The following is a 27,418-nucleotide window of genomic DNA, read 5'->3' on the forward strand; positions in this document are numbered from 1 at the left end:
TGTCTGACAGTATTAGCACCTGACTCAGTGTCTTTAATAGAGAGATTGAATTTTTTAATTTAAAAATTATATTAAATTTCTTTTAATAATACAAAAATGCTACTGAGTTGTATTTAATCACTTTACGTTTCGGAGCTCTGCCTAAATGTCTGTGCCTCTCCCTGAACTCCAGGTACAGCCAGGAGTTGTCTACAAGAGTAAATGTGGGCAGCGGGTAGGTGTAACTTTTTATTTTTCAGCAGGTAGCAGTAATTTGTGATGGGGACAAGCAAGAAGGCCAAAACTAACTGCCTTTCCTGGATTTCCTCATGGCCCAGGCATTAGGCCCGGCATTCATTAACGCGCTTCATTAAGAGGGTCCTTCTCATGGCGGGTGATGCAGGCCATGGCGGATGCCCCCTCACCGTCCCGGCCCGAGGGTACGGCGGGACATGGCGGCTGAGAGGAACGGGGCCGTGTAGCAGTCAGGAGCGGCCATGGGCCGCGTCCGTGTCAGGCCTTGAAGCCGCACAGAGGGGTTCAGCGTGGAGGCCACCAGTGGAAGGGCCGCCTCAGCCAGGGGACCTCCGCGTCCTGAGGAGGGGGGCCGCCGGAGCCTGCAGCCTCCAGCGCCGGGCACTAATGGGGCTGCGCGGCACCGGGCCCCAGCGCGGCAGAGAACGGCTCAGCCGGCGCCGCTTCTCCTCCTGGGCCCGCCCCGGCTGAAGCGGGCCCGGCCGGGCGGCGGGGCCGCCTCCGCCTCAGCCAACCGGGCCGCGGGGCGGGGCGCGGCTCCCCCACTGGCGGCGGCGGCGCGGCGCTGTTTGGATTCAAAGCCGCTATAAAAGCGCGGGGCAGCCCCGGGCCGGCCCGCACCGCGCCATGGCCAACCCGTCGCAGTGCCTGGAGGAGGGCGCGGGGCGCTGGCCGCCGCGGCCGCCCGGGCCGTACAGCGAGGCGCAGCGGCTGGCGCTGGAGGAGCTGGTGGCGGGCGGCCCCGAGGCGCTGCGGGCCTTCCTGCGGCGGGAGCAGCTGCCGCCGTTCCTCTCGGAGCCCGAGGTGCAGGCCATCGCGCGGGGCGCCCTGCCGCCCGCCGCGGCCCCGGAGCCGGCGGGGGAGCCCTCGCTCGACGCCTCCTCGCTCACCTACTTCCCCGAGCGCTCGGACCTGGAGCCGCCGGCGCTGGAGCTGGGCTGGCCGGGCTTCGCCAGCGGCGCCTTCCGCGGGCTTACGCGGGTGGAGGCGCATTTCCAGCCCGGCTGCGGGGAGAGCATCTACGGCTGCAAGGAGGCGGTGCGGCGGCAGATCCGCTCCGCCCGGCAGGTCAGTGCGCGCCGGCGGCGGGGAGTGCCCGGGGTCCCGGGGGTGCGGGCTCTGCCGGCAGCGCCCTGCCCGGGGCCCTTCTCGAGCGGGATAGCGAACCGGAGCAAAAATCGGCAACAGACTCAATGAGCATCTCTTTCATCTGATAGTAAGCAAGGCCGTGTGGCTTCAAAACCCCGTCGGGCAGAGGAAGCCTCGTTAGGAGGACAAGCTCGTAAATACGCAACGAGCGGTACTCGTCCCGGCAGCATACATCTACACGCTGCAGCCGTTAAATCTCACTTTCCCTGTTACGTTGCTCCGGGGGCGGTGGGCCAGCAGTTCCCTGTCCCTGCTGTGTGCAGAACCGCTGCTGCTGTTGTGGCCAAACCACCCGCTGGTTTCCAGGTGATTTTACTGTTATTCAGAGTGGAAGGTATCCTATTCCAGGTTCCTCACTGATGTGCTCCGCAAGCCAGATTCACGTGCAGAAACCTCCTACTGTCCTTAAAGGATAAGACACAAAAAAGGCCTTTCTTATAAAATAATTTCCCTTCATCACCTCTTCCCTTCTTCATCTCATTAATTGCCCTCAAGTAAATGTGCAGACCTGCTCTTAGCAGGACTTCCCTCCTACAGGAGGGGATGGTTTTGATCTGATGTCGAGCATGGCTTAAAAATCCCAGGGCGTAGTAACTTCTAACTGTTCTCCGTACCTCTTTACGTTACCTGAGTTCATAGCCTTCGACTGTAATCCCCAGGAGGGAACCACCCTTCTCCTTAGCAGCCATTCAATTGGCTTAGCTAAAATTTAAATGTATAGCTTCCTCTTCAGGTGCCAGGTGAAGCAACCCCTGTGTTGTAACAAGTGTGTAACTTGTGCTCGCACACGGCACACCCTAAATCAGCAACTGAGCTCAGTCCCTGCCCGCTTCTGAGGGCTGAAGCTTAGGGCATGTGTAAGGATGGCATGAATGATGGGCTCCCTGCCAGAAACGGTCACAAACCAAGCTCTGTTCTCAAAGGATCCTTATTGGGTAGATGAGCCCAGTCTGGTGACTTGGGTAAACTCCATGAAAACATCTGTTTCTCCAAAAAGCTGTACTTGTTCGTAACATTTTGCTTTTAGCATCCTGCCAAACGCCTTCCCTCTCAGCGAGCCAAGAGCCAGGCAAACTGTTCCTGCCGCTGCCATGTACGTGCCTTATCCAGGGAGTGGTTTTGTGGATACAGAATGGAGAGAAATTCTGACCCCCTATAATTTACTGAATATCAGATGCTGTGTGATGTTGCTCAATCATGTCCGAGTTCTTTGGGTTAATGTGAGGAATGGGAAAACTTCAGATGCTGTAGAGTTTCTTCTCAGCTCACTCAGATGAGGTTAGCTTACGTGACTAAAGGGGACACTGTTGCTATCTTGCCTCCGCTGTCCTGAATGGATGAGTGTAGAGAAAAGGGCTTTCTCTTCTAAACATAACTGTACTTTTAATCATTTTGAGTAAAAGTGTATTTCTTTTTCAGCTGCTAATTCTGGGATTACCACTCAAATGCGCTGCTAATTGAGTAGTCATTTGAAGGCACTAGTGTTTTTCCAAGTGGTTTAGTGTGAATTATTCTGGTTTCGGGGGTTATTTTCTTATTCATCTGGTCTTGTCAAAAGCATCTTATTTTTCTATACCTTTGACACTTCGACGGGTGATAGGATGGAGAAAAGCACAAGGAGACACATAAGAAGCACCAGCACGCACTAACGTTATCTAGAAATACCAACATGCCTGTGTATGTTATACCTAAGAACCCATCCGTATGGAACCAGTCCCTTAAGGAGCTGGTGGGAATGCAAAGCTTAGCCTGTTCTTGTGGGAAATGTTTTCTCTGAGTAAGCAATGCCACACACGGAGCAGCTGTGTCGCACGCATATACACCTTGGGCGTGTTGGAGCAAGGTGTGGGTACTTATCTATCTGACAAGAGCAGATGCCTGCAGCAGTTGTATAATCCGATGCTGATCTAAGAGAAAGAGAATAGCAAAGTAAGTCAGAAAGCCAAATCCTTTATGCCTTTGTGTCCCCACATGGATGTATGTTCTTGGTTTTGAAGGGTGAGAATTCTAGCACTGAAACGGCGCGCGATGCAGCTCTGAATTACCTGGAGGGATTGTTCATAAGTGTAGGACTGTCATCTTGTCTTCAGTCCACTGAGAGAAATCTTTGCATATTAGCAGTTGCCTTCTGTAAAGAACTGTTGAGTGAGCAGAAGGATTTCTTGTGAAAGTATGGGCTGGAAACTCAGAATACATCTGGTAAGAGCCAGGAAATAGTGATTTCAGTTTATATATTGTCACAGAACTAGTTTATCTCTTGATAACTTATATAGGGAGAGCATTCCCTTCCTACCACACAAAGAGAAACCAAGACGTTCAGCTGTGACAGTGAGGAGGCCATTCGAGCTAATTCTCCTGCGGGCAGTGGGGATCTGCAGCAGGTATGCCATGCTGGGAGAACGCAAGTGGAGATGGCTTCTCTGGATTCCCGATTCTGCTGCAATAGCTTCCCCATTGTTACCAAAAGGCCAAATACCAGGAGATTGTGTAGGAAGACAGGCTGTGAAAGTGTACAAAAGCAGCACCAGATGTGAGGGAAAAACCTCTTCAGGGTTATGCTTTGCACTCCAGGGCACAGTGCATTTACAGAAACGTTGCAGGAATATAGAAACCTTCTATAACTCACCAGGGCCTGCAGAGCAGGTCAAAGAAATGTGCATCTGGCCTTGATGAGAGCAGCAGGAGAAATGGCTGGGGGAGGTAGTGATCTGGCCTTGTGGAAAATAAAGCTCTTAAACAAATGTAACTTTTTTTTTTTGGCAGGTGATTGCCCTTGTGATGGATTCCTTCACAGATATCGATATCTTCGGTGACCTTCAGGACGCTTATAACAACCGCAAAGTCCCTGTCTATATTCTTCTTGACCAGGACTTTCTACTCCATTTCTTGGAAATGTGCAAGAATTTGGGAGTCTGCCCTGAGCAGGAAAGCGTAAGTACTAAACTGGGTGGGGGTGGTTTGATTTTATTTTTTGTGATAGAGTTTATGGTGATGGATATCAGACATACCCTTCTATAAAACATCAGACTCCCTTGAAAGACTAAAGCATCCTGTCAGTTTGATAACTGACATAAAAAGGGATTTTCTGAAATGTTTCTCAGCTCCTGAAGATCAAGGCTCAATACCGCATGGTTTCAGTACTACCTCTAATCCAACATCTGAAACCGCTCACAAACTCAGCGAAAACCATGCAGAAAAGGCACATCTCCTACCCTATGCTACCTGTATGTAGGAGCTACAGCCCTGCTGTGCAACTCCCTGGTGTGCTGGGTGGAGTGTGCACTGTGATCCCTGTCCTGAGGCAGCAACAATTTTCAAGCATTTAATTTTGCAAGATCTAAGTAGCTTTACTCTTTGGCTCAAGGATTTGCTTGCTAAGGAAAACAGAAACACAGGAAGCCTGAGGGTGGTATAGCTCTGGTAACATGTCATTTCTGTCCTAATACATAGTTGCTTTCTTTTAAAAGGCTTTGGACGATGTGACCCAGGTGAGTTACTTCATTCCTCTGGATATATGCTGACATGAGTGTGTTGCAGCTTGGACAGACTTCTGTTCACCCCAGTGAATGTTTCTCTGGCCAGGGAAGCACTCCTAGCTTTATGGGCAGTAATTAATTAGATCTGGCTGTTCTCTCTGCAGACTCTCCTAATTTAACAGAAATTTAGCACCGGGTAACTAATAACACTCACAGGCAGCCAATGTAAGGAAGCTCACTTCATTCCTATCTTCCATAGTGTGCATAGCTGCTTTTAGGTAGAATTGCTAATCAACAGGTTTTGGCAGTTAACTTCTATCTGATGTTACTTTTTCCCTTCTTTTCTGCAACAGCTGATGAGAGTTCGAACTCTCACTGGGAACACATACTACATGAGGTCGGGTGCCAAAATTGTTGGGAAAGTCCATGAGAAGTTCATGTTAATTGATGGCATTAGAGTGACAACAGGCTCCTACAGGCAAGTATTGGGGTCTGCTAGTGCCTGATGAAGCTGTAGAAAGGGGGAGTTTCTGTGAGAAGGATGTATTAACTTTGCTGTTTGCCTAGTGTTAATGAATGCCAATGGCAAGTGGACTAGCTGAGTCTAAATGGGACTAACACAAAGCTGGAAACAGCTTTGGAAAACTGATTTACACAACTTCTGGCTAGCAAAGCACTTGGCCATGGCTAAATAGAGTTCTTCCTGAAGAGGAGTGTGTGAACAGTCTTGACTTTATACCTTCCTTATGCACAGCACCTCTAAACTGAGTCTTGCAATCTGTAACTGTACGTGTTGAAAAGCACTGGAAATTAACTGTGAATCTTGGTTGGTTTTCAACAGTTTCACGTGGTCTGACGGGAAGCTGAACAGCAGTAACTTGCTGCTATTGTCAGGTCAAGTGGTTGAACATTTTGACCTCCAGTTTAGGATTCTTTACGCCCAGTCAATGCCCATCAGCCCAAAGTGGCCGTCCAGCTGCAGGAACAGTGGGATATTTGATCACCTAGCGAACAGAATAGCGTCCCCTAAAGAATATACTGTGGAAGGCAACTTGAGAGCAGAATTTGCCAGGTTGTCCAGTACCCCAAAGAAATTGTTGAAAGAACTAGATCTGGCTGAAGATACTCCTGGAGGCAAACCTTGTAACCTGGGGCGTTCTTGCCTCTGTGAAGAGGAGTGGTTCAGCGATCAAGAGGCCGTAGTGGAACGGAAAAACGCATCGACTCAAACTGGCCCGTGGGAAGAGAAGCCTGTAGTGACCGTGTGTAATGCTGCCACGCAGACCCATGCTGTAACGGCAGAAACCGGCACTCAGACTTCTGTCGCCGCTAGAATGACGGGCACTCAGACTTCAGTTTTGCTGAAGACTGCAGTGACACAGACAAAGGAAGATGAGTACACAGAAACACCCCTGCTTCACAGAAAGCTGTCAAAGGAAGGATCTTCTCTGTCTGGAAAGGCTGTATCAAGTTCTAGTCTGCGATCGCTGTCTTCATCATCGTCCCAGTGCTCTCTTACAAGCTCTACTGGCTCAATATCTTCTCTCCGGTCCTTTGAATATTCTAGCAGTCACAGGGCAGAATATTTCCAAAAACTGCATAAAGAGAGGCAATTCCACTACTCCACTATCAGGTCGAAGCTTAGCCACATGGTGGATATCCTATCCCGGAGGGGACGTGTGCCTGAAAACTACATGACCCAATACACCGGAAGATGCAATCTAAAACAGAGGCGTGACATCAGCGCCAGCCTGCGCAGCCTCCGGGACGTTTCGCTCTTTTCTCTGAATAAATGATTACTGCACTGAATGCAGAACAGAAAAGCTCCAGTCTCAAATTGCAGTCACTTTGTACCTGCTGATTCTTCCACTTCCTTCCAGCACTTTTACTTTTTTAATACATGTGTACATTGCTCTCCAGCACTTTGTTTTATACTATGCAATTTAAGCAATAAAAAAAAAAGGGGGTTATTTATACTGTAACTACTTGCATGTTCCTCTTAAATGCATTAGTGGTGAAGGTTTATTTTAATTCTGGATGTTTAACCTGAACAGTAAACTTATTACTGCTTTTTAGGATTGCTGATGCTCTGGCTTTAATTTATGTAAACTTGGAAAAATCTGAGTCAGACTGTTGCTCAGAGTGGCTTTGGAGATTTAGCTTACATCAAGGTATACTTTTTTTTTTATATTGTCTTTTATTTCTACTTTATATTTGGCGTGAGGGGAAACAACTTTTATAAAAAGACCCATAAAGCTAATTTTATTCTAAGTCTGACTTCAGAGATCTATACGTTACCCTTTCACTAAAGTTGTGAAGGGTCTGTTGGAGCAGTTGCGGGTTCTTATCTTCAACTGTATCCTTTTTCCATTGTTTCAGCCTTCTGAAATGGACTGAGCTAACTAGCTCTTCAGTTTGTTTGTCCTCTCATGCCTTTGTGTAGATATGCACACATATTTTTATATATATATGTATCTACACATCCTCAGAAGAGCATCTTTTTAAAACCAAGACTAGGAAGTAGCAACTTAGCCCTCCAGGACAGCTGTGCCCATTTTAGGTACAGTCCTGAAGTAAATGTTTCTAGTATTAGGAACTAAAACCTAGATATATTGGACCTGTAACAATATTAACGGGAATGTATTGCTGACGTGTTGGGTTTTTGCTCTTGTGAGTGGCAGATGAGGTGATATCTGGTGTTCAGCGTCTTGCTGCAGCATACCTGTTGTATTTTTCTTTTAGGATGACTTCAGAGAACTTTGTCTCTTGTGTAATTTGTTGCACAAAATTAAGACTTTTAGTCTTAGCACTGTAAAAGGAGCTTCCAGTTCTGGCTCTGTCTAGGAATGTCTGAACCATTTTGCTTCTGTTAAGAGACCTGTAAAGAGCTTCCTTAGAGGTGAGACAACCACTGAGGGCACATGGCAAAAGTAAACTGACAAATGCACTACAAAATGTTATGGGTTATGTTTGTTAATATTATTGTACAAGTAAGTTTTAAAGATGTTATTTTTTTTCCTACTCTTAAAAGGAGAAAAAAAAAACAAACCAAACTGTACTATCTCAAATATTCTGTGTTTCCTGCTCTGTTTATTCTTTATCCACTACTAACTTGGTTTGAGGAGCTTAAATGCCACTCCAGTTTTTGAAAATACTCTACTTTGGATATAAAATGGATCTTAGATTAAGTTGCTTTGCAGAGACATTACCCAAATATGTTTTAGTGGTCCTGTGTGTGTGTTTGTGCTTGCTGGATCACTTATTTGAGCAGTGTGTGGATTCTCTGAGATCTGACCTGGTACTGTTATTCTTTAGATTTGCATCCCAGTACTTCAGGGACCAACTGTACTCTGAATTCTGCCAAGTCAAATCAGAGTCAGGGTTATGTATTCTTTTTCTTATTTCAGTGGAAGTGTGTCCAGTAGATGGCACATTTCAGCTGTTCTGAATATTCCCATGAACAGCAAGGAATGAGTGAATGAACAGAAAAATAGCTAAAACTCAACAAGGCTGCGACTTAAGTGTAGAACATAACACTTTATTAACTTTGGCATTTCTGTCTCTGAAATCTGTACGGACAAAGAGGCTTAGCTACTTCTATTGCTTGGATTTCAAAGCAGCCACTCCCTCCCGAAAGCTGTAAGGCAGATGTACAAAGAGGTGCAGGTGAGGAAAAAAGCTCTGTCTGCACTTGTTTAAAAAGATGAGATATTTTCTTGCATGATCCCTGGAGCTGGAACACCAGGAGTGAAGCAGGTTGCAGAGAGCGAGCCAAGATACACCCTCAAAGCCAATTTCAAGTTGTTTTTTTAAGAGCTTGTGTTCAGCAATGCTTGGATGTATGTAGAATTATATTGTTTATGTGCTTTTTAATCTGTATTACATTGTGCAGCTGGTGTAGTACTCTCGCAGGAACAAGAATCAGTTTACAAATAAACTCCTCTTGCCATGGGGGTTTTCACCTGATCATCGCCGAGCTTTGTTTTCTGTTTATTTGGGATTTTGAATCTCAGTGACTAACGCGGCACTTGCCCTGCTGTTGGTGCTTCCCTGCTGCTCCGGGTAAGCAGAGCAGCCCGAAAGGCAGCCGCCTGCCCGGGAGGGCCGGTTGCCCTCTCTAACCTTAGAAGCACCTTTTGATCCGCGCTGGGGAGCAGGTCCAGGGCTGGCCTTGCTCTCCCTCCTTAATTCGAGGTTTGCTTCCCTGGGCGGGGGGGAAGCCAGCCGGCTCTGCCACCCGTGCCTTTCCCGTGGGCGATGCAGCTCCAGCGCCCCTTTCCTTCCCCGCTGCCGGCGGCTCCTGGCCCGTAGGGCAGCCCGCTGCTTCCCGCTTCCCCCGGGGCCGGGCGGGAGGCGTGGAAGAGCCTCAGCGCGTGGGGCCCGCCCGCGGAGCCGCTATAAAAGCGCGGGGCAGCCCCGGGCCGGCCCGCACCGCACCGCGCCATGGCCAACCCGTCGCAGTGCCTGGAGGAGGGCGCGGGGCGCTGGCCGCCGCGGCCGCCCGGGCCGTACAGCGAGGCGCAGCGGCTGGCGCTGGAGGAGCTGGTGGCGGGCGGCCCCGAGGCGCTGCGGGCCTTCCTGCGGCGGGAGCAGCTGCCGCCGTTCCTCTCGGAGCCCGAGGTGCAGGCCATCGCGCGGGGCGCCCTGCCGCCCGCCGCGGCCCCGGAGCCGGCGGGGGAGCCCTCGCTCGGCGCCTCGCTCGACGCCTCCTCGCTCACCTACTTCCCCGAGCGCTCGGACCTGGAGCCGCCGGCGCTGGAGCTGGGCTGGCCGGGCTTCGCCAGCGGCGCCTTCCGCGGGCTTACGCGGGTGGAGGCGCATTTCCAGCCCGGCTGCGGGGAGAGCATCTACGGCTGCAAGGAGGCGGTGCGGCGGCAGATCCGCTCCGCCCGGCAGGTCAGTGCGCGCCGGCCGCCCCGCTCCCGCACGGCTGCCCGAGAGCTGCCTCCTCCTTCCCCCCCGTCGTTTACTTTTAAAGAAACGGGTTCGCTTGTTATGCTATTTTGTTATTGCTTTAATTTTTCTCTTTTCACTGTCTTTTATATTTATTTTTTAATAGATTCATTATTTACAAGCTTCCCCCTCCATATTGATGAAAACCGAGTCCGTGCTATCCGGGCCTGGCTAAGCTCCCTCAGGGAGTTGGCACTTGTGAGTGATAGGTCTGAAACGCGCCCGTTCCCAGGTCTTTTAGGTAGCCGTGGCTTCCACAATGCATGTCAGATATACATCAAACCTTGGGATTCGGGCAGCAGCTGGCTCTCAAGGGAGGAACCCACCCAGCCCCCCTTCAGGGGTTTTTCCTCCCCTGAGAGCCAGCTACTGCCCTCGCAGGTCCTTCCCACGGACTGAAGGAGCCTGGGCGAATAATCAGATCTTGGCTTGAAATATGAGAATCTGAATAATAAGTTGACAACAACCCTCATTTTTATCTTAGAGAGGTGAGATGTAAAGAGCAGTCGGTCACTGGAGAATTTGTTGGGGTTTTTCTTCTGTTTCTTTTCATATTTGATAAGTATGAAAGACTGGAAAACTTAAGTTTTGGAAATAAGCTCACCTTTTTCTTCAGGCAGTGTTTTTGAGGAAAGGACAACTGTTCTCAGAAATATAAACCTCTTGCCCAGGAACTAGAGACCAAATGATAGACAAATTTATAAAAGAGATATTCTTAGCACCCCCAAACATCTCCACAATCAACTCGGTGCTCCTTTTACACCAAAAGTTACTGATGCAGCTGAAGAAGACTGACAGCAAAATGTCTTTCCTCATGCAAAACACTTTTTTTTATCAGCTCGCTCAGGTTTTTGGAGAGGTGTCAAGTCTCCCTCTGCCTTCGTAGGTCTTGGCACGGCTCTGGAGGTGGGGGGAAAGGAGAAAAAGCTCAGATTTCTGTAATTTTTTGCTTGAAGGTGAAGTTATGTAGTAAAAAAGGGAAGGGTTTACTATAACCTTAATTAAATACCATGAGAAATGTGCTACTGAACAGATGCAGGAGTTATTGTTGCTGCTAATTAGTGATAAACTTGGATTATTAAATAGAGAAAAAGTGTCTTTCCACACTAGGCTTTCGGGCTAGATTGCTCGTGCCTAATGAACCAAAAGACATACAGATCCTGGCAAAAGAAGCTTCAATGTCTGCTGCTGAAATTACAGTAAAAAATTTTGCAATGCGATAATAAAAATCTTAAACGATGTTATCTGCTATAAATCAGTCAAGCGACAACAAGATTGGGGCAAATAATCTTTAACAACAATTTCTGTTCATAAATTCAATATATTTTTTTCTGTTTAGAGGGACATGAATAAGTGATCATAGTGAAGGGGCGATGTATATTGTGCCTCCTGTACCTTCGTGTACTGTACTTGGTAATCACCTTTACCAAAACACCATTCTCTTCACGGAACTTTATTCTAATCAGACTTATTTTTCCCCTTCTCTTATATGTCTGTTAAATGTTTCAGCAGTCTTGTGAAAGTCAAATTCCTCGTGTGCAATCTCCCTTGGGATGCTGTGGAAACAGCCTAATGTTTCTTCTGAAACTTGTTGCAGATGATTGCCCTGGTTATGGATTCCTTCACGGACACCGATATCTTCAAAGATCTCTTGGAAGCTTGTAGCCAGCGGCAAGTTAAAGCATATATCCTTCTAGATCAGTCTTCATTTTCCCACTTTCTCAAAATGTGCAAGGATCTGGGAGTTGACCTGGAACAGGAAAAGGTGAGCCTTGTCATATTTATAGGGAGAGGGTCCTCGTACGACTGTAAACTTTGAGCTATCAAAAGAAGAAACTATTATGCCTGTTGCCACAATTTAAAATAGCTCTATCTCTTTCTTGGAAGATTTAACCATTCTTGCATAAGATGACAATTGATAGAAAAACTAAAGTCTTAATAAGTGGATGTTACAGTTGCTTTCTGAGCACAAATACTAATTGAATATTCAAGGAATGCAAGAGGAATGTCCAGTTCCTAAAGCAAGACTGGAGTTGCTCAGGCTCACCGAGAATTTGGAGAAGCAAGTTCTCAGGAGTCTGTGGAGTTCGGGTCCCTCCAAGATTTGGAGCTTTTACACTCACATTCTGCACAGCCAGGTTATGGGTTTGTCCCTAAATGCCGCCTCTTTGCCTGCTAAAACAAGACAAAATCATAATTTGGTTCCTAGAGGGTGAGTCTTGTGCCACTGCACAGCAACCTTTGCTAGTTCATCAGTGATCGTTACTGTTGTGTGTTACTCCTTTAAATGCAATCATTTAACTTTGAAATCCACATGATGCTTGCCTTAACAGTTGATGAGAATTCGAAATATCACTGGGAACACATACTACACGAGGTCAGGTGCCAAAATTGTTGGAAAAGTCCGTGAAAAGTTCATGTTAATTGATGGCATCAGAGTAACAACAGGCTCCTACAGGCAAGTGCCAATTTCTTTCTGTTGCTTAACATGATTTCTGTATGTGGAAAGGAAAACCATCCATGCTGCAAAACTGCTTTCCTTATCAGGGTTGACATGTAACATTTGTCCAAAAAAAAGCACACTGCTCATCATTTGGTTTATAAGAACAATTTAACTAAATGTGACAGAATTTTCAGTTAATACTTCGTTTACTATTTATCTTGAATTAACTCAGAATTTTCTCATTCTCCCTCTGCTAGTTTTACGTGGACAGATGGGAAGCTGAACAGCAGTAACATTTTGATCCTGTCAGGCCCCGCAGTTGCACACTTTGACCTGGAATTTCGGATTCTGTATGCACGGTCAAAGCCGATCAACCTCCGAGAGTTATCCAGCTGCAGGAAGAGTAAGGTGTTGGACCAGCTGGTCAGGATAACAGTGGCTTCCAGAGACTTGACCAGGGAAAACTTCCTGAGAATGGAGTTTTTGTATCTTAGAGCATTTGTAGGAAATCTAAAAAGGAAGCGAAGCTGGTTGCATGCCTCCAGGGAGGCAGTCTACGTGTCAAATAATGTGATGCATGCCTCTCCTCCACTGACTAAGAGGAATGGCTCGCTAGTTATGAGGCCACACTGGATCGTAGAGAGATGAATTGCATGTTCACGTGGAGCGAGAAGCAGAACCTCAGGAACCATGTCCAGTACTGTCACACTGCATTTGTGAGAGCAGCTGGGACACAAACCTTGAACTGAGAGAAAGTGATACTGGAATTGTGGTTTTGTCTGAAGACCACTGTAATGCAGATCAACAGATACAGTTATGGTATTGTCCTAGGTCAGGTGTGTTTTACAAAAAACCCCTCTAACACCTGGAGAGCTGTTATTGACTTCTAGTATTCTGTCAGGTTGTCAGTTTTCAATCGATTCTTGCATGTTTGAAGCTGATGGGTCAGCAGTGTCTTAGCTCAGTAGCTCAAACCTTTTTGCCTAAGGAATCTAGGTATAGAAAATAATATTGCTTAAAAGTCTTCCAAAGATGAATAGCAGGACTGCTGTATGGCTCTGAAATCAGTCTATGCTTAGTCTTGTGTTGCACAAACTCTCCGCGAACTGTTTGATGACACAGGACTGAAGTGTAGTAACCCTGATCTAGAAACTAGTTAATCAGTACTATGGTACTAGTCCTAAAACGTTACATTTTCTTTACAGGAAGCTGTGCTGCTAGGCAGAATGAGCTGACGTGTCAGGTGGACAAGGCTTTTGCAATGATTGAATTTTAAGTGACCTTTTCTTTGTAAGAATACTTGGATTGTTGGACATCATGAAACAAATGCATGCAAGGGATAGTATTCCTAAGAGCCTACTATGTTTGTAGTAGAGCCAAATGAGACCATTTTCCTGGCATTACCATATATACTTTTTGGTTTTTTTATGGTTGCTACTGCTGTCTAATCTTACAGGAAAAATTGAGTTGATCTAAAATCTGTAAAGCTGCTGCTACTTCTCCAAAGCCTTCCTTCCACCAGACATGCAATAACATGAAAGTCAGAAATAGAACCATTTTTTTTAAGGTTTCATGCAAGCTATTTTTTTTTTAAATCCATCCATTTCAGGAGAAAAAAAACCCAAAAAATCCAAACAAGTAACTATCCTCCTGAACAGTTGTACATTGAGGCACTGAAATTCCAGCAGCCTGTTGGTGCACAAACTCTTGTTGTCCAACCACGGCAGCTGTGGCGAAAGCAAAGGTACATCGTTCCTCAGGTTGTTCTTGAGGCTTTTGCTACTGCAAAGAACTTGGTTATGTGCGTGTGTAGGTTTCTCGTGGGCTCTCGGCTTCCAGGGGGAAGGTTAAAGCTTTGCTGGGGAATTTCATACAGGTCTGCTGACCATCAGCAGGGCAACATTACACTGGGCGTGTGGGGCTTACAGAAATGGTCCCTATGGACACTGCAGTAATGGACTCATCTGTGCCTGTTTTCTTCTGTGCCTACAACCACAGAAATGTAATAGTTCTGACTCTCCTAATCTGTAAATGTTCAATAGTTTCTAGTTTAATAGTCTTAACTTTTATCTACATGTAAAGAAGTTTGAAATATGTATTTTTATTCTTAACTATATTTTCCATAAACACAAAAAACGTACAATGTTGTACTCTGCAAAATATTGTTTGTGCAATCTTATTTTCACTGTTATTATCTGTATATGTTTCCTCAAATACAAGTTTTTAACTCTGTTATTCATCTCATTAATAGGCAGCTCTTTCTGTGTGCTATTAGTAGGACTTTTCCTCAACAATAGCTAATACATTGATGATACAAAATACTGTGATAAGAGTTGTGTTTATTTTTGATAGAGTAGACTTAATCTGAAAAGTACATCAAAATCAATATCAAGAATTATAAGAATGTCTTATAACTGAATAACCTCTTTTTCTTGTAGTTACCTAAAGACTTAGCGTAATGAGCAACCATGGAGGTACGGCGGTGTGAAGTGCATCTGTCTTAATCACCACGACTGCACTGCTAGTGTGTCGAGTTATTAATGAGGGTTGAGAATTATTAATAAGAATATAAAGTTTGATTTTTTTTTCCATAAGCATGAACTTTTGACAGCATTACTAAACTTTGTAGAAGCTGGGTTTGGCTTTTCCTGAGTTTTGGATTTTTGGGTGTGGGTTTTTTTGTGTGTTGTTTTTTTTTTTTAACTCTAGCCTATACTTAATTAATTCAAAGTCTATATTAAATTTGATTCGATAATAACTTTCGTGGCCTGGAATGAGTCTGCGGTAGGGCACCGCTGAATCTTTGCACTATCACTGCAATTGTTCTTTGCAGTCCTTCAGCTGCCTGGCGTGAAGTGCAAGAGCCGCGGTGCGCAGTGCGGAGGCATCTTTCCTGGGGTGTAGGGAAGCGATTAGCCGTGCTTAATTAACGAGACAAGGACTTTTTGGAGAAGAACTTTCAATCCTGTTAAATCGTAGGTTGTCCCCCAGGTTATACACTTCATTTTAGTCAGAGGAGTACCTGAGGGACTCAGCCCTGTCCACCGGGAGGGCGTTACCTGTGTTTCACTCTTTTGGCTCAGAGGGGAAGAGTGAGTTTCAGTCACACTTAAAGATTATTTTATCAACTGGGTGTCCTCAGCAGGAACAGCACGGATCTTACACTCGGCATTATGAACTAGGAGCCGTTTTTGCCATTAAAATAAGGAAATGTCCAAAGCTCTGACAGCTACCGTGTTGGGGACAGCCGGGGCCTCTTGCCGGCCCCCTGAGAAGCGGAGGCAGCGACGGCTCTCCCGCCCGCCGCCATCAGCACAGGCCCCTCGCACGGCTTCGCCGGGTCGGGCCCGGGGGGCGGCGGGGCCGCTTCAGGCCCGGGAGAGAGCGGCGGGGCCGCCCCGGGCGCCATGGCAACGGACGGCGCGTCACGTGGGCGCCGCCGCTTCCGCTTGCCCTCTCACCCCAAAATGGCGGCGCCCGTGGGACCGGTGAAGTTTTGGAAGCCTGGTGAGGGGGTGCGGTCGGTGCGGGGAGCTGTGATTCCCGGGCGGTGGGCTGTGCTTCTGAGAGGCCCTTCCCGGGCTGTCTGCAGCGGGCCCCGGGGTTCCCTTTCCCCTCCCCGGAGAAACCGCGGCGCTGCCCCCGGCAGTCGTCGGCTCTTGGGGGTCGCACAGATTTTGGACGCCGAGGGCAGCGGAGGAACGTGCTGTCCCTCCGCCGCCGGGGTTTGGGGGCGGTGAGGGCTCTGTGACTTCAGCCGGGCGCTGCCTGCTACCGGGGGGGATCGGAGTCTGCTCTCAGCCCGCTGGGGGGTGTGTGCTGCCTTCGGGGGGTCGGGCTGGCTGGAAGCGCGCAGGGGAACCCCAGGAAGTTTATCAAAGGGAGGTGCGAAGTCTTGCCCCTGAGGGGGGGATAATGCGGGGTGCCGCACCCCGGGGAGAGCAGCTCAGCGGAGAAGGTCCTTGGGGTCCTGCGGGCAGGGAGCCGAGCGGGAGCCGCTGATGAGCCCTGGCAGCCGAGAAGGTCACCGGCACCCCGGGCTGCGTGAGGAAGAGCGTTGCTGTTAGGCTGAGGGAGGTGATCCTTCCCCTCAGCGCTGAGAAGGCCGTGGCGGGGTGCTCTGTGGGCTCCCCAGCACCGCGGTGACATGGACTTAGTGAAGCAGGCACGTAAGGCGAAGGGCCACAGGGATGACTGAGGGATTGGAGCATGCGACGTGCGAGGGGAGGCTGAGAGAGCCGGGATGTGCAGCCTGGGCAAGAGGAGGCTCAGGAGGATCTTTTCAATAGATACAAATACCTGATAGGGGAGTGTGAAGAAGATGGAGCCAGACAGTTCTTGGTAGTGCCTCCTGACAGTACAAGACACAATGGCACAAGCTAAAATGTGAGAAAGTCAGCTTAACCGTGCGAAAAACCTTTTCTGCTGTGGAGGCAGTCAGGTCCTGGAACAAGCGGTCAGGCAGGTTGTGGGGTGTCCAACCCGACTGAGTCTGTGTTGGACTAGAAAGTCTCCAGAGGTCCCTCCCAGCCCACGTTGTGCTGCGCCTCTGGGATTGCTCCCGCGGGCTCTGGGCAGTTCTGCACCTGCCCATCTGCTTGTTCCCAAAGGGGAGCTTGGTGGGTCTGGGTTTGGCAATTTTTTTTTAAAATTGGTCACTGTGTTGTGGTACACTGTGGTTTGCAAAGCTATTCCAGAGTCAAGATTAGTTTAGCAAACAGTTTCTTAATAATTTGACTATTATAGTAATACGTGTGTATATACAACATGCATATATAAATACCTCTGCACATACTGACAGTTGTGTGTTTAAAAAAAAAAAGTATAGAAAATGCTGTGGAAAAAAAAATTGGTGGGTGATAAGAAGTGGGATCTGTTAACTTTGTTGATTTGTCAAGATCCAGATATTCAAGTCCCTGGTTCTTGACTTCTCCATCTGCCCTGGGGAGGGAATAGTTACTGGAATCATTGCTAATCAATCTTAAAATTGGATCAATTTGCTGTAAAAGTTGCTTGGCAGCTTTGAATAGGGACTAACTGTTTTTAAACAGTGGTAAAAGTGGGAAAAGCCCAGATAAGCAAATCCTTCAAAACAGGGGAATCCTTCTCTTTGCTGTCAGACTTTCCCAGGTGAATCTGCAGCTGGAGGTGATACATTCCATTATTGAAATGAGGTTTCATTTCTAGTTCACCTGCATGATTCAGCATTTTTGGTTGTCAGTGGTTTTATGGTAACCTGCAGCAGGAATAAATCAAGTTTCGGTTACTGAGGTAAATTCAGATCTGAAGCAGTGGCATATCTCATGAGCGGGCAAGGTTGAATGTTTATACAGCTGATGTCAGTCAAGGGAAGTTCTGCTACATACCTGACCGGCTGGCTTAAAATCCATGGACGTACTTCTGAGAAGGATATCAAAGATACATCTGAACTGTTGCACAGAAAAAGAAGAAAATTCCCAAGATCTTGCTATACAATTTTTCCTCCTTTATCTTCTTCTAAAAATTCAAATACTTATTCACATTAGATTTATTTAATTTTTTAATCAGCAGGTTAAAAATTTCATTTTCATTTGAAAGAATTTCTGCATGTTTACTGTTGGTTAATATTTTGATTATTTTCATAGAAAAGTTAGTCTTCCATTATTTGCTGCTACCCATGATTCCTCCTTGTAAGGAACATATTTACACTGGTTGCATTGTGATACACTAGGCAGAAGTGTATTCTTCCAGTTAAAATTAACTTATGTCATCTAGGCACGGAAGGTCCTGGTGTCAGTGTCTCGGAGGAGAGACAGAGTCCTGCTGAGAGTAGTGGCATAAGCATAATCTATAATCCTTATGCTTCCCTTTCTATTGAACAACAAAGACAAAAGCTGCCCGTTTTTAAGGTATGGAAGTTCCTTTTGGTATATTAAATCTGTTGCATGATGTCTGGCTCGTATCTTTTTTTTTTTTTTTTGAAAGAGCAGTATAGAATAACTTTACAACAGAAAACAATAATTTTATGACCTTGCTCTCTTTATTTGTTGGAATTGATTGTTCTGTTTGTAGAACTGACAGTAACAGTTGTCAGGCTCTGTAGATTTGTGTTAATTACTATATGTTGTACATGTCATTTCTGGATTTTTAAAAAACTGTTTAGCTTTTGGCAGTAAACTCCATGTAAAATAAATTTACTGTGTCTGTTACATATGTAAATATTGTAACTGTAATTACTTTTTTTCTACGCATCTTTTCTTGATACTTAAATGTCATCTTCTCTTTCAGCTAAGAAATCACATACTTTATCTAGTGGAGAACTATCAAACTCTGGTGATTGTTGGGGAAACAGGTTGTGGGAAATCAACGCAGATTCCACAAGTAAGTGTCTATTTAACTTGGTAAAATCAGGTACTCCTTCAAGGGGTTTTAAATGTTAAATGTTAAACCAGCAACCCAGAACTGCACTGTGAGAATGGAATTCACCTGGGCTCCTGTGTGTGACCAAAAAGACAGAAGTATAGGGTTTCATCTTAAATACCGGGAGCTGGTGTATCTGTAATACAAAACCACCTTCTACTACAGGAAAGGACCATACGCAACTAATAATTTTATTCTGGTACAAACAGTAGTCGTTGTGCTACAGTAGGTGTTTATTGCTCTATCAGAATCATGTTTAAAATTTTGTTGAGAGTATGTTTTTAAGAAGGAAAAAAGGTACACTTTTCTTACGAGCTTTCCTCTTGGAAATTTTTGGAGTATTGTGGTTTTGTAGAATTTTCTCTTTTGTGACAGAAATGAAAAAAGTCTGAGAATGTTTCAAAGTTAGTTCTTGATTTTAAATTTAAAAATTGTAGACTAATGATGAATGTCATCCATTTCAATGTGAGCGCAGGACTTGTGCTGCTTAGGTTTTTTTCTTAAAGGAGTTATAAAATAAAGGAAAGGAGAGAAAAATGAAGTAGTTCAAAAATACTTGAGACCCAAAGAACTGCTCTTAGATGCTTTCTGAAAGCTTATGTGGTTAGGAAGTAGGTATTGTACTATAGTAGTTTTAATGGTGAGATTAATAATGCATAAAATTTCTAAGTAACTGATTTGCCTAAGGTCCTGTATCAGTTAGTGTCAGAACGAGGAAAAAGCACATGGTGCAGAGAACTAATACCTTGCTGTACTCGCAGCATGACCAGCTCATTTCTTATCCTCAATATTTGTTTGCAGTACCTAGCAGAAGCTGGCTGGACAGCCGAAGGAAGAGTTGTTGGAGTGACGCAGCCTCGTCGGGTTGCTGCTGTTTCAGTGAGTTTCTCCGTGTCCAAATTTTCCCAGTTTGTTGTTGTTATAACCTCCAGTTTATTAGCAGTTTTTGCTGAACAGCAGGAATCACAACTGCATGAGCTCCTGAATGAAAAGACATTTCTGCTTATCTTCCTCACAGAATTGCTGGTACTGTACGCTGAATTCAACCTGATTAGTAGGTCTTGCCAAAGATTCCAAGTCCAGAATTGCAGATGTAGAAGCTTTGAAATAAAATTGAGTGGTATCAGCAGAACTGTGTACAGAAGTTAGGGCTGCGCGGGGTTGAGCTGCGATTGAAATGTACTTGTGTGACCCTTAACTTCTTTCACAAAGTAAAGTAGTGGTATAAATCTGTGTGTAGTAACATAGCTATTGGAAGAGAGAGGATGTTGTTTACCTCTTTCTGGCAATTCATATCTAGTTTTCTCAAATCTTTTTTCTGTGTTTTTTTTGTTGTTCTTTTGGGTTTTTTTGGTTTGTGGTGGTGGTGTTGTTGTTTTCCCTTGTAAGAGTGTTGGGGAAGAGAAGAAATTCTTTTATTGTGAGAAATCTTTTTGTATATGTAATAGGTCTAGGAGAGCGTAACGTCAGCTAGATGTACTGTGGGGGTAGAAGAGGGGGTGCTGAGGGCAACAACTTGTACTCTCTGGTAATAGCCTGCACAGAAAGTGTCCAGTGGTCCTTGTCTTCGTAACTGCTGCCAAAGGCTGACTTGGTGGGCTGAAGTTTCTGCTGCAGCATTCTCTTTGTACAGAAAGCTGAGGTGCCATTTTGTAACCTTCATTTTTGCCTGTTCTTTATAAAGTATTAAGCTGTACCTGCAACAAATCAACTTATGCTTCTGGTCAAAATGTAGTAGACTGAGCAGCTGTACAGCTTGCTGTTTCATCTCATCCAGTGTTCTTTAACCAGATCCAACATGGGTAAGGAAACAGTCTCTAGCAGTGATCTGCATCGTCTGCTTTGGGCAGTCTGCCTGCAGTGTCCTCCCTTTTCTCCTTCATAGGACATCCAGCTGACAGTGCACAGTTCTACAGGAGATGTTGTATATACTGCAATGATTTCTCATGACAAACTTACTTCTCTTTTCCCTTTGAAGTCTTAACACGTTATTTCTAAGCCTAAAATAAAACGATTACTCAATTAGGGCTTAGTATATAGACACAGTAGGATTTTTCAAGAATGTTGTTGCAAACTGGCTGAATTGTATTGCTGCTGCAGGGAGATGAGAGATACTGTTGATGATTTATTGCTTTGTCTTGAACTGGAAGTGATCTTTTATTTTAATCGGTGTGCATATCTGCTTTCCCATCTAGAGCATGGGGGCTGTCAGAAGTAAAGAGAGGTAGTTGCAGAGCCATAAGGCATAGTTTAGAAATTAGAAATCTGCTTGCATTACCCAGACTGACAGTTATCCTGAATGCTTGGGCTGAAAGTGACGGAGTGATAAGATTCCAAGTGAAATCATGAATTCACTGCCTGTCGGTATGGTTTAGAATGTCACCCAAATGACTGAAAGTAGCTTGTCCTGGAATTCTACAAGGACTAATGTGTATATAGTGTGGAGTTTTATTGTGTCTTCAGCTATTAAATGCCTTTATAGCTTGCTGAAACCATGGCCTGATAATACCTAATATTTTGTAGAATGTCTGAATAACTCAAGACTTTTAGCTAAAGGAGCTATTGGTTTAAAAGTGGCCAAAAATTGTTGCTTCTTTTAATTACTCTGTCAGTTCTCTATTTTCTGCATAAAAGATTCTGTATTATGAAAAGTAGGGTAGCATCTTTATTTTTTTTAAAAAAAAAAAGTCTGAGTAAGTTCAGGGGCAGGTCAGCTTAACTGATAACTTTTTTCTGGATCCATATACCTGTACTCCTTCCCTTTTTGCATGCCAACCGTGTTCTTAAATTGCAGTCCCGCAGTTGCTGGTAGGTGGTCCTTCCCCAGCGTTGTGACTGGTTGAGTGGCTGCCTGTGTAGGTCTGCCAGAGTTCTTATTGCAGAAAGGTACCTCTCTAGCTTTCCTAAGTAGAAGCAGCATGCAACAGATTTATTAAGTTACACTAAACCATTTAAAAAGTATTGACTGCTTGTATGTTCAGTGCGTGCTGTTATGTCAAACAGAATTTTGTGTTTGAATGAGAACAAATAATTCTTTGGAAGCACTAGCTCTGTTCCTGGTTTGATGCCAATTCTCTATGGACAGAATAATGATACAGCGAAGACGTGCACTGTGAGCTGTCTCTTGTTTGTAAGAATCTCTTTTCTCAGGTCGCCGGCCGAGTTGCTGATGAAAGAGGTGCAGTGTTGGGTCATGAAGTTGGATATTGTATTCGGTTTGATGACTGCACGGATCCGCAGGCCACAAGAATTAAGGTGAAACATGAACAGTATGTGGTTACTCTGAAAGGGTTAGCCGAAAATCTTCAAGTACTTTTGCAAAATTAATGAGAACCTTGCAATGCCCGGTAGAGAGAATAGATAGTATTTCAGTTTTCCGGGTAAGTACCCCAAAAATGTGCTTGAAATGGCTATGGCTATCCAAACCTTAATAAAATGAGTTCATGTTCTATTCTGCTAGTCAGGCAGAAAACTAAAGGAGATTTTCAAGGTAGATACGGCCAGGTATTGGTACAGTGCTAGTGTGACCTGATACATCACTCAGTCATAGTGAAAGGTTGCAGTGCATCACAGCTAAAGTATCCTCACCACCCCAAAAATAGCTTCTGATTAAAAGCACAGATAAAATATGAGTAGGCTAACTGAAAGTAATTTGATGTGGATTAAATAGCAAGCTTTGCAGCTGGTCTTTAGTGCTGCGAGCAATATTAATGTTGCTTGTGTTGGTACAGACGAGAGTTTGCTTTTGTTGTGCTGGATAGCAGTGATGATGAATGAGAAAATTTACTTTTTGATTATTTTTTTCTGAGGCTAGTAGCCCTTTTAAAGTGAAACAAATGGAGATGCTTGTTCATTAAATGCAGCTGGGTTGTTGGGTTTTTTTGAGTGTGACGATTAATCATTTGGAGTTGGAAATATGGAGGTTTTTACCTTGCACACCAGTCCTTGCCTAGTTCAAGGCTACAGTTGGAGTCCCAGGTCAAACTACTGTTTGTTGGCTACATAAAGCTGGTGGGTTTCCACTGGCTAGTAGGAAGAAAGTATTAAAGTAAAATGTTGCATTTTGTTGAAATGTTAAGGTTTGTGTTCTGGGCAGAAGCGTGTGATAGATATTAAGCAGCCTACTTTGAGAAGGTCAAGACTGGATTGACACACAGGATGTTATTGGTAGAGCAGATTTAGCCTTGTTACAGACAAGAGTGAAGAAACTTCTATTGCCCTGTTCCAGTGCTACCAATCTGTTTGGGTTTTTTTCCAATACAAAAATAACTAATTTTAAAAAAATTCAATACTGATTAAAAAACAATCACTCTGCTTACCTCTGGGATGGCACTCAGAAATACACATTTGGCTTCCATAGCCAAAAATAGATCAATTTAATAGATCACTAGAAAATTAAAGGCAGGGAAAAATTTAGGCAAAACCCTAGAATATCATCTTTAAAAATCACATGGTAATCAAGACTGCTTGTTAAGGTTTTTTTACATTTTTCTTTGCATTCACTTTTAGTTTCTAACTGATGGTATGCTCGTGAGGGAGATGATGGCTGATCCTTTATTAACGAGATACAGGTAAGGAAACGTGGAATTAATGATTGCTGAAGTGTAATTTGGAAAACTGCTTTTTTTTTTTTAGACTGAGATGTGGTTATTATAAATTAAATACCAAAAGATGGGAAGATTATTTTAGGAGTTTGACTTCTTTATGTTGTAAAGATTATTAGAAAACCGATTAATCATTGCAGCGCCAAACCTGGCAGGATTTGGTGCTGTGGTTTTGAAACAAAAGCTAAATAGATCTTATGGAATCTGAATCATTTAATTTACTAGTTTTAAATTCACTTTTTCTTTCTGATGATAATCAAAGGGAAAAAAAAAACCAACAATGAACACAGGCTATTCTGGTATCCAGAAAACCTATGCAGTGCAGTACAGTAAAGATAAATCTTTTTTTCTTCCATCCCTTTTCAAAAGCTAGCCTGAACAAAGAATAGTATGTATGTACCACCTGGTGTTATCTACGTTTTTCTCTTCTTTGTTGCTGCACTTTTAACTTCCCCAGTTTTCTAAGTGGATATAAACAGTAATAGTCCTGCAGCAGATTTAAGATAATGATATTTGTAGAAGACAGGAAGACACTGATTCTAGTGTCAGTCAAACCATTTTTCAAATCTTGTCTTTCTGCTTTATTCCCAGTGTCCTCATGCTGGATGAAGCCCATGAAAGGACTCTTTATACAGATATTGCCATTGGCTTACTAAAAAAGGTAATTTTTTTAATGTTCTCTAACAGTTTTCATTTTCATCCTTTTCCTTAAACCTCTGATTCTGGTGGCTGATTAGTGAACCCATTTGAGAGGGTGATTTCCAGTTACTCATGTATCTTACAGCCTATTGTACAACTATTGTATCCAACTATTTACTTTAGACATCTGACACTCAGGATCCTCTATTTCCTCCCTACGTGGCTGAAATATCTCCTTAGATGATAATAGCAAAAAGTTGATCATCAGCAGCAGAATGAAGACTATGTGATCTGATAGGGGTTGTTGTTGACTTTCAACCTACTAAGGATCTGACTTCCACCAGAAATTAAGAGTAAGCTGTAATGAGTACAGACCAAATGCCCTTAAAATGGATATGTAAAACTCCAAACAGTCATCAGGTTGTTAGATCTATGGGGTGATATGGGTGCTTCAGTTCATCAGCTGTCTTGTAGTTTCAAAGTATTTTTAAAAGAGAAGTTACTGGTAATCTGGATGCTCTAAAACTTGGTTCTAGCCTTATATCTCAGAAAATAATTTTTACTCTGGATGTTCTTGGTCTCTATCCTAGGTTCAAAAGAAGCGTGGGGATCTTCGACTGATTGTGGCTTCAGCCACCCTGGATGCAGAGGTATAGCTCTCAGATTTGGTTTGAAATGAAGTGACCTTAAGTGGCAGCTCCACTTGTATTTATACACTGCTTATCCTCTGTCTTGCTTCTTGTGAAGCATTACTGCTGTTTGAGTGGTGAAGAAGAGAGGAGGGAGTGCAGGAAAAAATCTGGTGTAGTTAAGTTGCTGTGTTTGCTTTTTATTTTGTATTAGCAAACCTTTTTGGAAGTAAATTTAAATATGAATCTGCTTTGCATATATTTATGCCTGTTCTCATATTGGTATTGTTGTATAAAAACGTGTTCTCTTGGCTTAATCTAGTTTGTAAGAGACATACGTTTAGTGCTATTTTGCTGACAGCAGTAATTTGAGACAACCATAGACCAGTACAAATAAGTGATAAATGAGTAAGTTTAATTTCAGTGAGATTAGTTCCCTGATTGACTTGTGGCCTGTGGTAATTTATGTAACTTACTAAAATGTCATTAATTTAATTTTGAGTGGGAACAGAAGAAATGGTCTCTTAGATCAGAGCAGTGGTTCATCCAGCCCAGCATTCTGTCCGTAGCAGCAGCAGCAATAGGAGATGCTGTTTAGGAGAGCGTATGAGCCTGTCCACCTGCTGTGGTCCACTCTCTCTGAGCTGCTTCTGCATCTGCAGTGGTTGTAATGGAGATATCAGACAGTACATTCCTGCTGTTTCCGTCTAGTATGTGTTTATAGACCTGCTGTTTGTTAATTTGTCTTTGAAGCTGCTTGATGAAGCTGTAAGTCTCCAGGACATCATGTGAGAGCAATTTTTAGAAGTTTGCCACCTGCTATATAATGAAGTACTTCAATTAATTTCTTTTAAACCTGCTGATTTCATCAAAGACCTCCTAGCTCTAATAGTGTGACATTTGGTTTTTAAAAGAAAAGAAAAACCAAGAAACACCCCCCCACAATTTTACATTTACTTTATCTGTCACCTTTGATTCTGTAAACCTCAGCTGTGTATCTTCTCAACCTTCTGCTTCTCAAGCAGAGCCCCAGCCTTTTCAGTCTCTCCTCATAAGGCAGCTACTCCATCTCCTTTATCATGGTCTTTGCTTTTCTCTGTACTTTTCCTAACTCTGCTGTGTCCTTCTGAGATGTGGTGGTGAGAGCTGGCACGTAGCACTGAAGATGTAGGTGTGCTGAGATTTCCTTTAGTGGCAAATACCATATGCCATAAATCTTGATAGTATGCTGTTTCAGTAGTACTTGCACTGCTATGTATTCTGTATTAGATATAACTTTGCGTTTGCAAAATTTTAACTGCCAGAAATCACACGTTTCAAATACTTTACAGTTAATGTAAAAATAAGTTAATAGGAGCAAAATTATTAGTATGACTATGTAAACATTTGTTTAAATACAGAAAGTTTATGGTAGCTCCATAATGTTCATAAAAGTTGAGATGGGTTATTTGGGTTCTTAATGTTCATTCTTTTGCTATTACATATTGAAAATACTTCATGGCAATAAATCTAAATTTATGAAGGTGTCTTGCAACACATAAATCAAAAACTTACATAAATCAGCCTAAATCTGCTTTTATAAGGTGAGATCTTGGTGTTCAGTAAGAGCTGTAAAATTTACTTATCCAAAAATGGATGAGAATGTGCAAGCCCTACCCAGCTTTAGTTTACGCTTTTAGTTTGTTACTGTTATAGATCCAGTAAAAAGTTTATACATCTGCTTTTTCTAACTGTATCAGCTGATCTAATTGGTTTTATTACCTCTTTTCAATCTCTGCTTCTCAGAGTAATAAACATGCAAGGCAGTGTATTTGTGCTAAATGCCTGAATCTCAGGCAGAATAGAAAGCAACAAAATCAAACTTGAAATTTTTAAGTAGGACCATTATCAAAATACTGTCAAATTTCTGAAGAAAACATCCGAGTAGTAGTAATTTAACTTTGTGATGTCTTTAGGCTTCTGCCTCAACTCTTTGAAGTATCAAACTGAAAGTATTTTTTTATTATTATTATTTTAATGTAGAAATTCAGGGATTTCTTTAATCAAAATGAGACCGGTGACCCCAGCAAAGATACCAGTGTGATCCTTACTGTCGAGGGGAGAACGTTTCCAGTGGACATCTTTTACATACAGAGGTGTGTTGCTGTTTGATCTTGTCAGTGGTGATAGGAGAGTCTGCAACTGTGGTATCACTTTGTCTAGGTTAGAGCCCAGAAATTCCCAGACCAATGGTAAGGAGGTGTAACACTAAATTTGGGAAACATTTGGATGTTGCTTGTAGCAGCAGATGTGTTTTTAAGCTTACTGTGGTGTAAAGGAAATGAATTGCTGAAGGTTGATTCCTGAGGTTGCATCATGAACTAAGTGTGGCATGGCCAATACGTGGTGTCCGAAAGCTAGTGCTCAGTTTGTTCCTTATGCAAGTGAGGAGTCTGCTTCCTATTTTTCTGCTACTGTCTCTGCTGTTTTCTCTCCCCATAGTCCTGTTCCAGACTATGTAAAATCAACTGTGGAGACTGCAATGAAGATTCACCAGATGGAGAACGATGGTGATATACTAGCATTTTTAACTGGCCAGGTATGGACATAAGCCACTTTTTCACTTTACAGCGCTGTATTGTGGGCTTTGCAAAGCCACCTCAGTCTTCTGCTTTCCTTAGCTGTGCTTACTTTAATCTCATTAAAGATGACAAATATTTCTGCATTGATGGGAGCGGAATTAAGCCAGCCCAAAAGACTTTTAGAAAATGTAGTTATGGTCCTGATTTATCAAAGCTAGTGATGGATGATAGTTTTTCTCATTTAACGCTGTATGCTTTCAGCCTCGTTAATAAGTGGAACAGTATGTGGGGTTTTTTTTGGTGCTAGTCACACCTACGAAGTTGACAGTGA

The 27,418-nt window shown here is 43.9% G+C and overlaps 3 protein-coding genes across 4 annotated transcripts in view; all 3 read left to right on the forward strand.

The window, feature by feature from the left end:
- The first annotated feature begins 861 nt into the window (after positions 1–861).
- Positions 862–8,765, forward strand: LOC129214434 (protein FAM83D-like). Its single transcript, XM_054846009.1, has 4 exons — positions 862–1,302; positions 4,147–4,314; positions 5,213–5,337; positions 5,701–8,765. Exons 1-4 carry the CDS (start codon positions 862–864, stop codon positions 6,653–6,655), a joined length of 1,689 nt encoding a protein of 562 aa, XP_054701984.1. The 3' UTR covers positions 6,656–8,765.
- Positions 8,766–9,090: 325 nt separating this feature from the next.
- LOC129214219 (protein FAM83D-A-like) lies at positions 9,091–14,992 on the forward strand. Its single transcript, XM_054845526.1, has 4 exons — positions 9,091–9,755; positions 11,410–11,577; positions 12,146–12,270; positions 12,513–14,992. The coding sequence occupies exons 1-4, from the start codon at positions 9,303–9,305 to the stop codon at positions 12,901–12,903; spliced, it is 1,137 nt and encodes a 378-aa protein (XP_054701501.1). The 5' UTR covers positions 9,091–9,302; the 3' UTR covers positions 12,904–14,992.
- A 639-nt stretch (positions 14,993–15,631) lies between these two features.
- DHX35 (DEAH-box helicase 35) overlaps positions 15,632–27,418 on the forward strand; it is a 34,133-nt gene continuing 22,346 nt past the window's right edge. For both annotated transcript variants that reach the window (XM_054845528.1, XM_054845529.1), the window contains exons 1-10: positions 15,632–15,762; positions 18,010–18,143; positions 18,523–18,615; positions 19,456–19,533; positions 21,805–21,909; positions 23,164–23,225; positions 23,850–23,919; positions 24,488–24,547; positions 26,549–26,661; positions 27,008–27,104. In XM_054845528.1, coding sequence (XP_054701503.1) covers positions 15,663–15,762; positions 18,010–18,143; positions 18,523–18,615; positions 19,456–19,533; positions 21,805–21,909; positions 23,164–23,225; positions 23,850–23,919; positions 24,488–24,547; positions 26,549–26,661; positions 27,008–27,104 — 912 coding nt within the window. In that variant the 5' untranslated portion in view covers positions 15,632–15,662. The remainder of the gene's footprint in view (positions 15,763–18,009; positions 18,144–18,522; positions 18,616–19,455; positions 19,534–21,804; positions 21,910–23,163; positions 23,226–23,849; positions 23,920–24,487; positions 24,548–26,548; positions 26,662–27,007; positions 27,105–27,418) is intronic.

This window comes from Grus americana, chromosome 17 (genome assembly GCF_028858705.1).
Source record: "Grus americana isolate bGruAme1 chromosome 17, bGruAme1.mat, whole genome shotgun sequence".
NCBI classification, from domain to species: Eukaryota; Metazoa; Chordata; class Aves; order Gruiformes; family Gruidae; genus Grus; species Grus americana.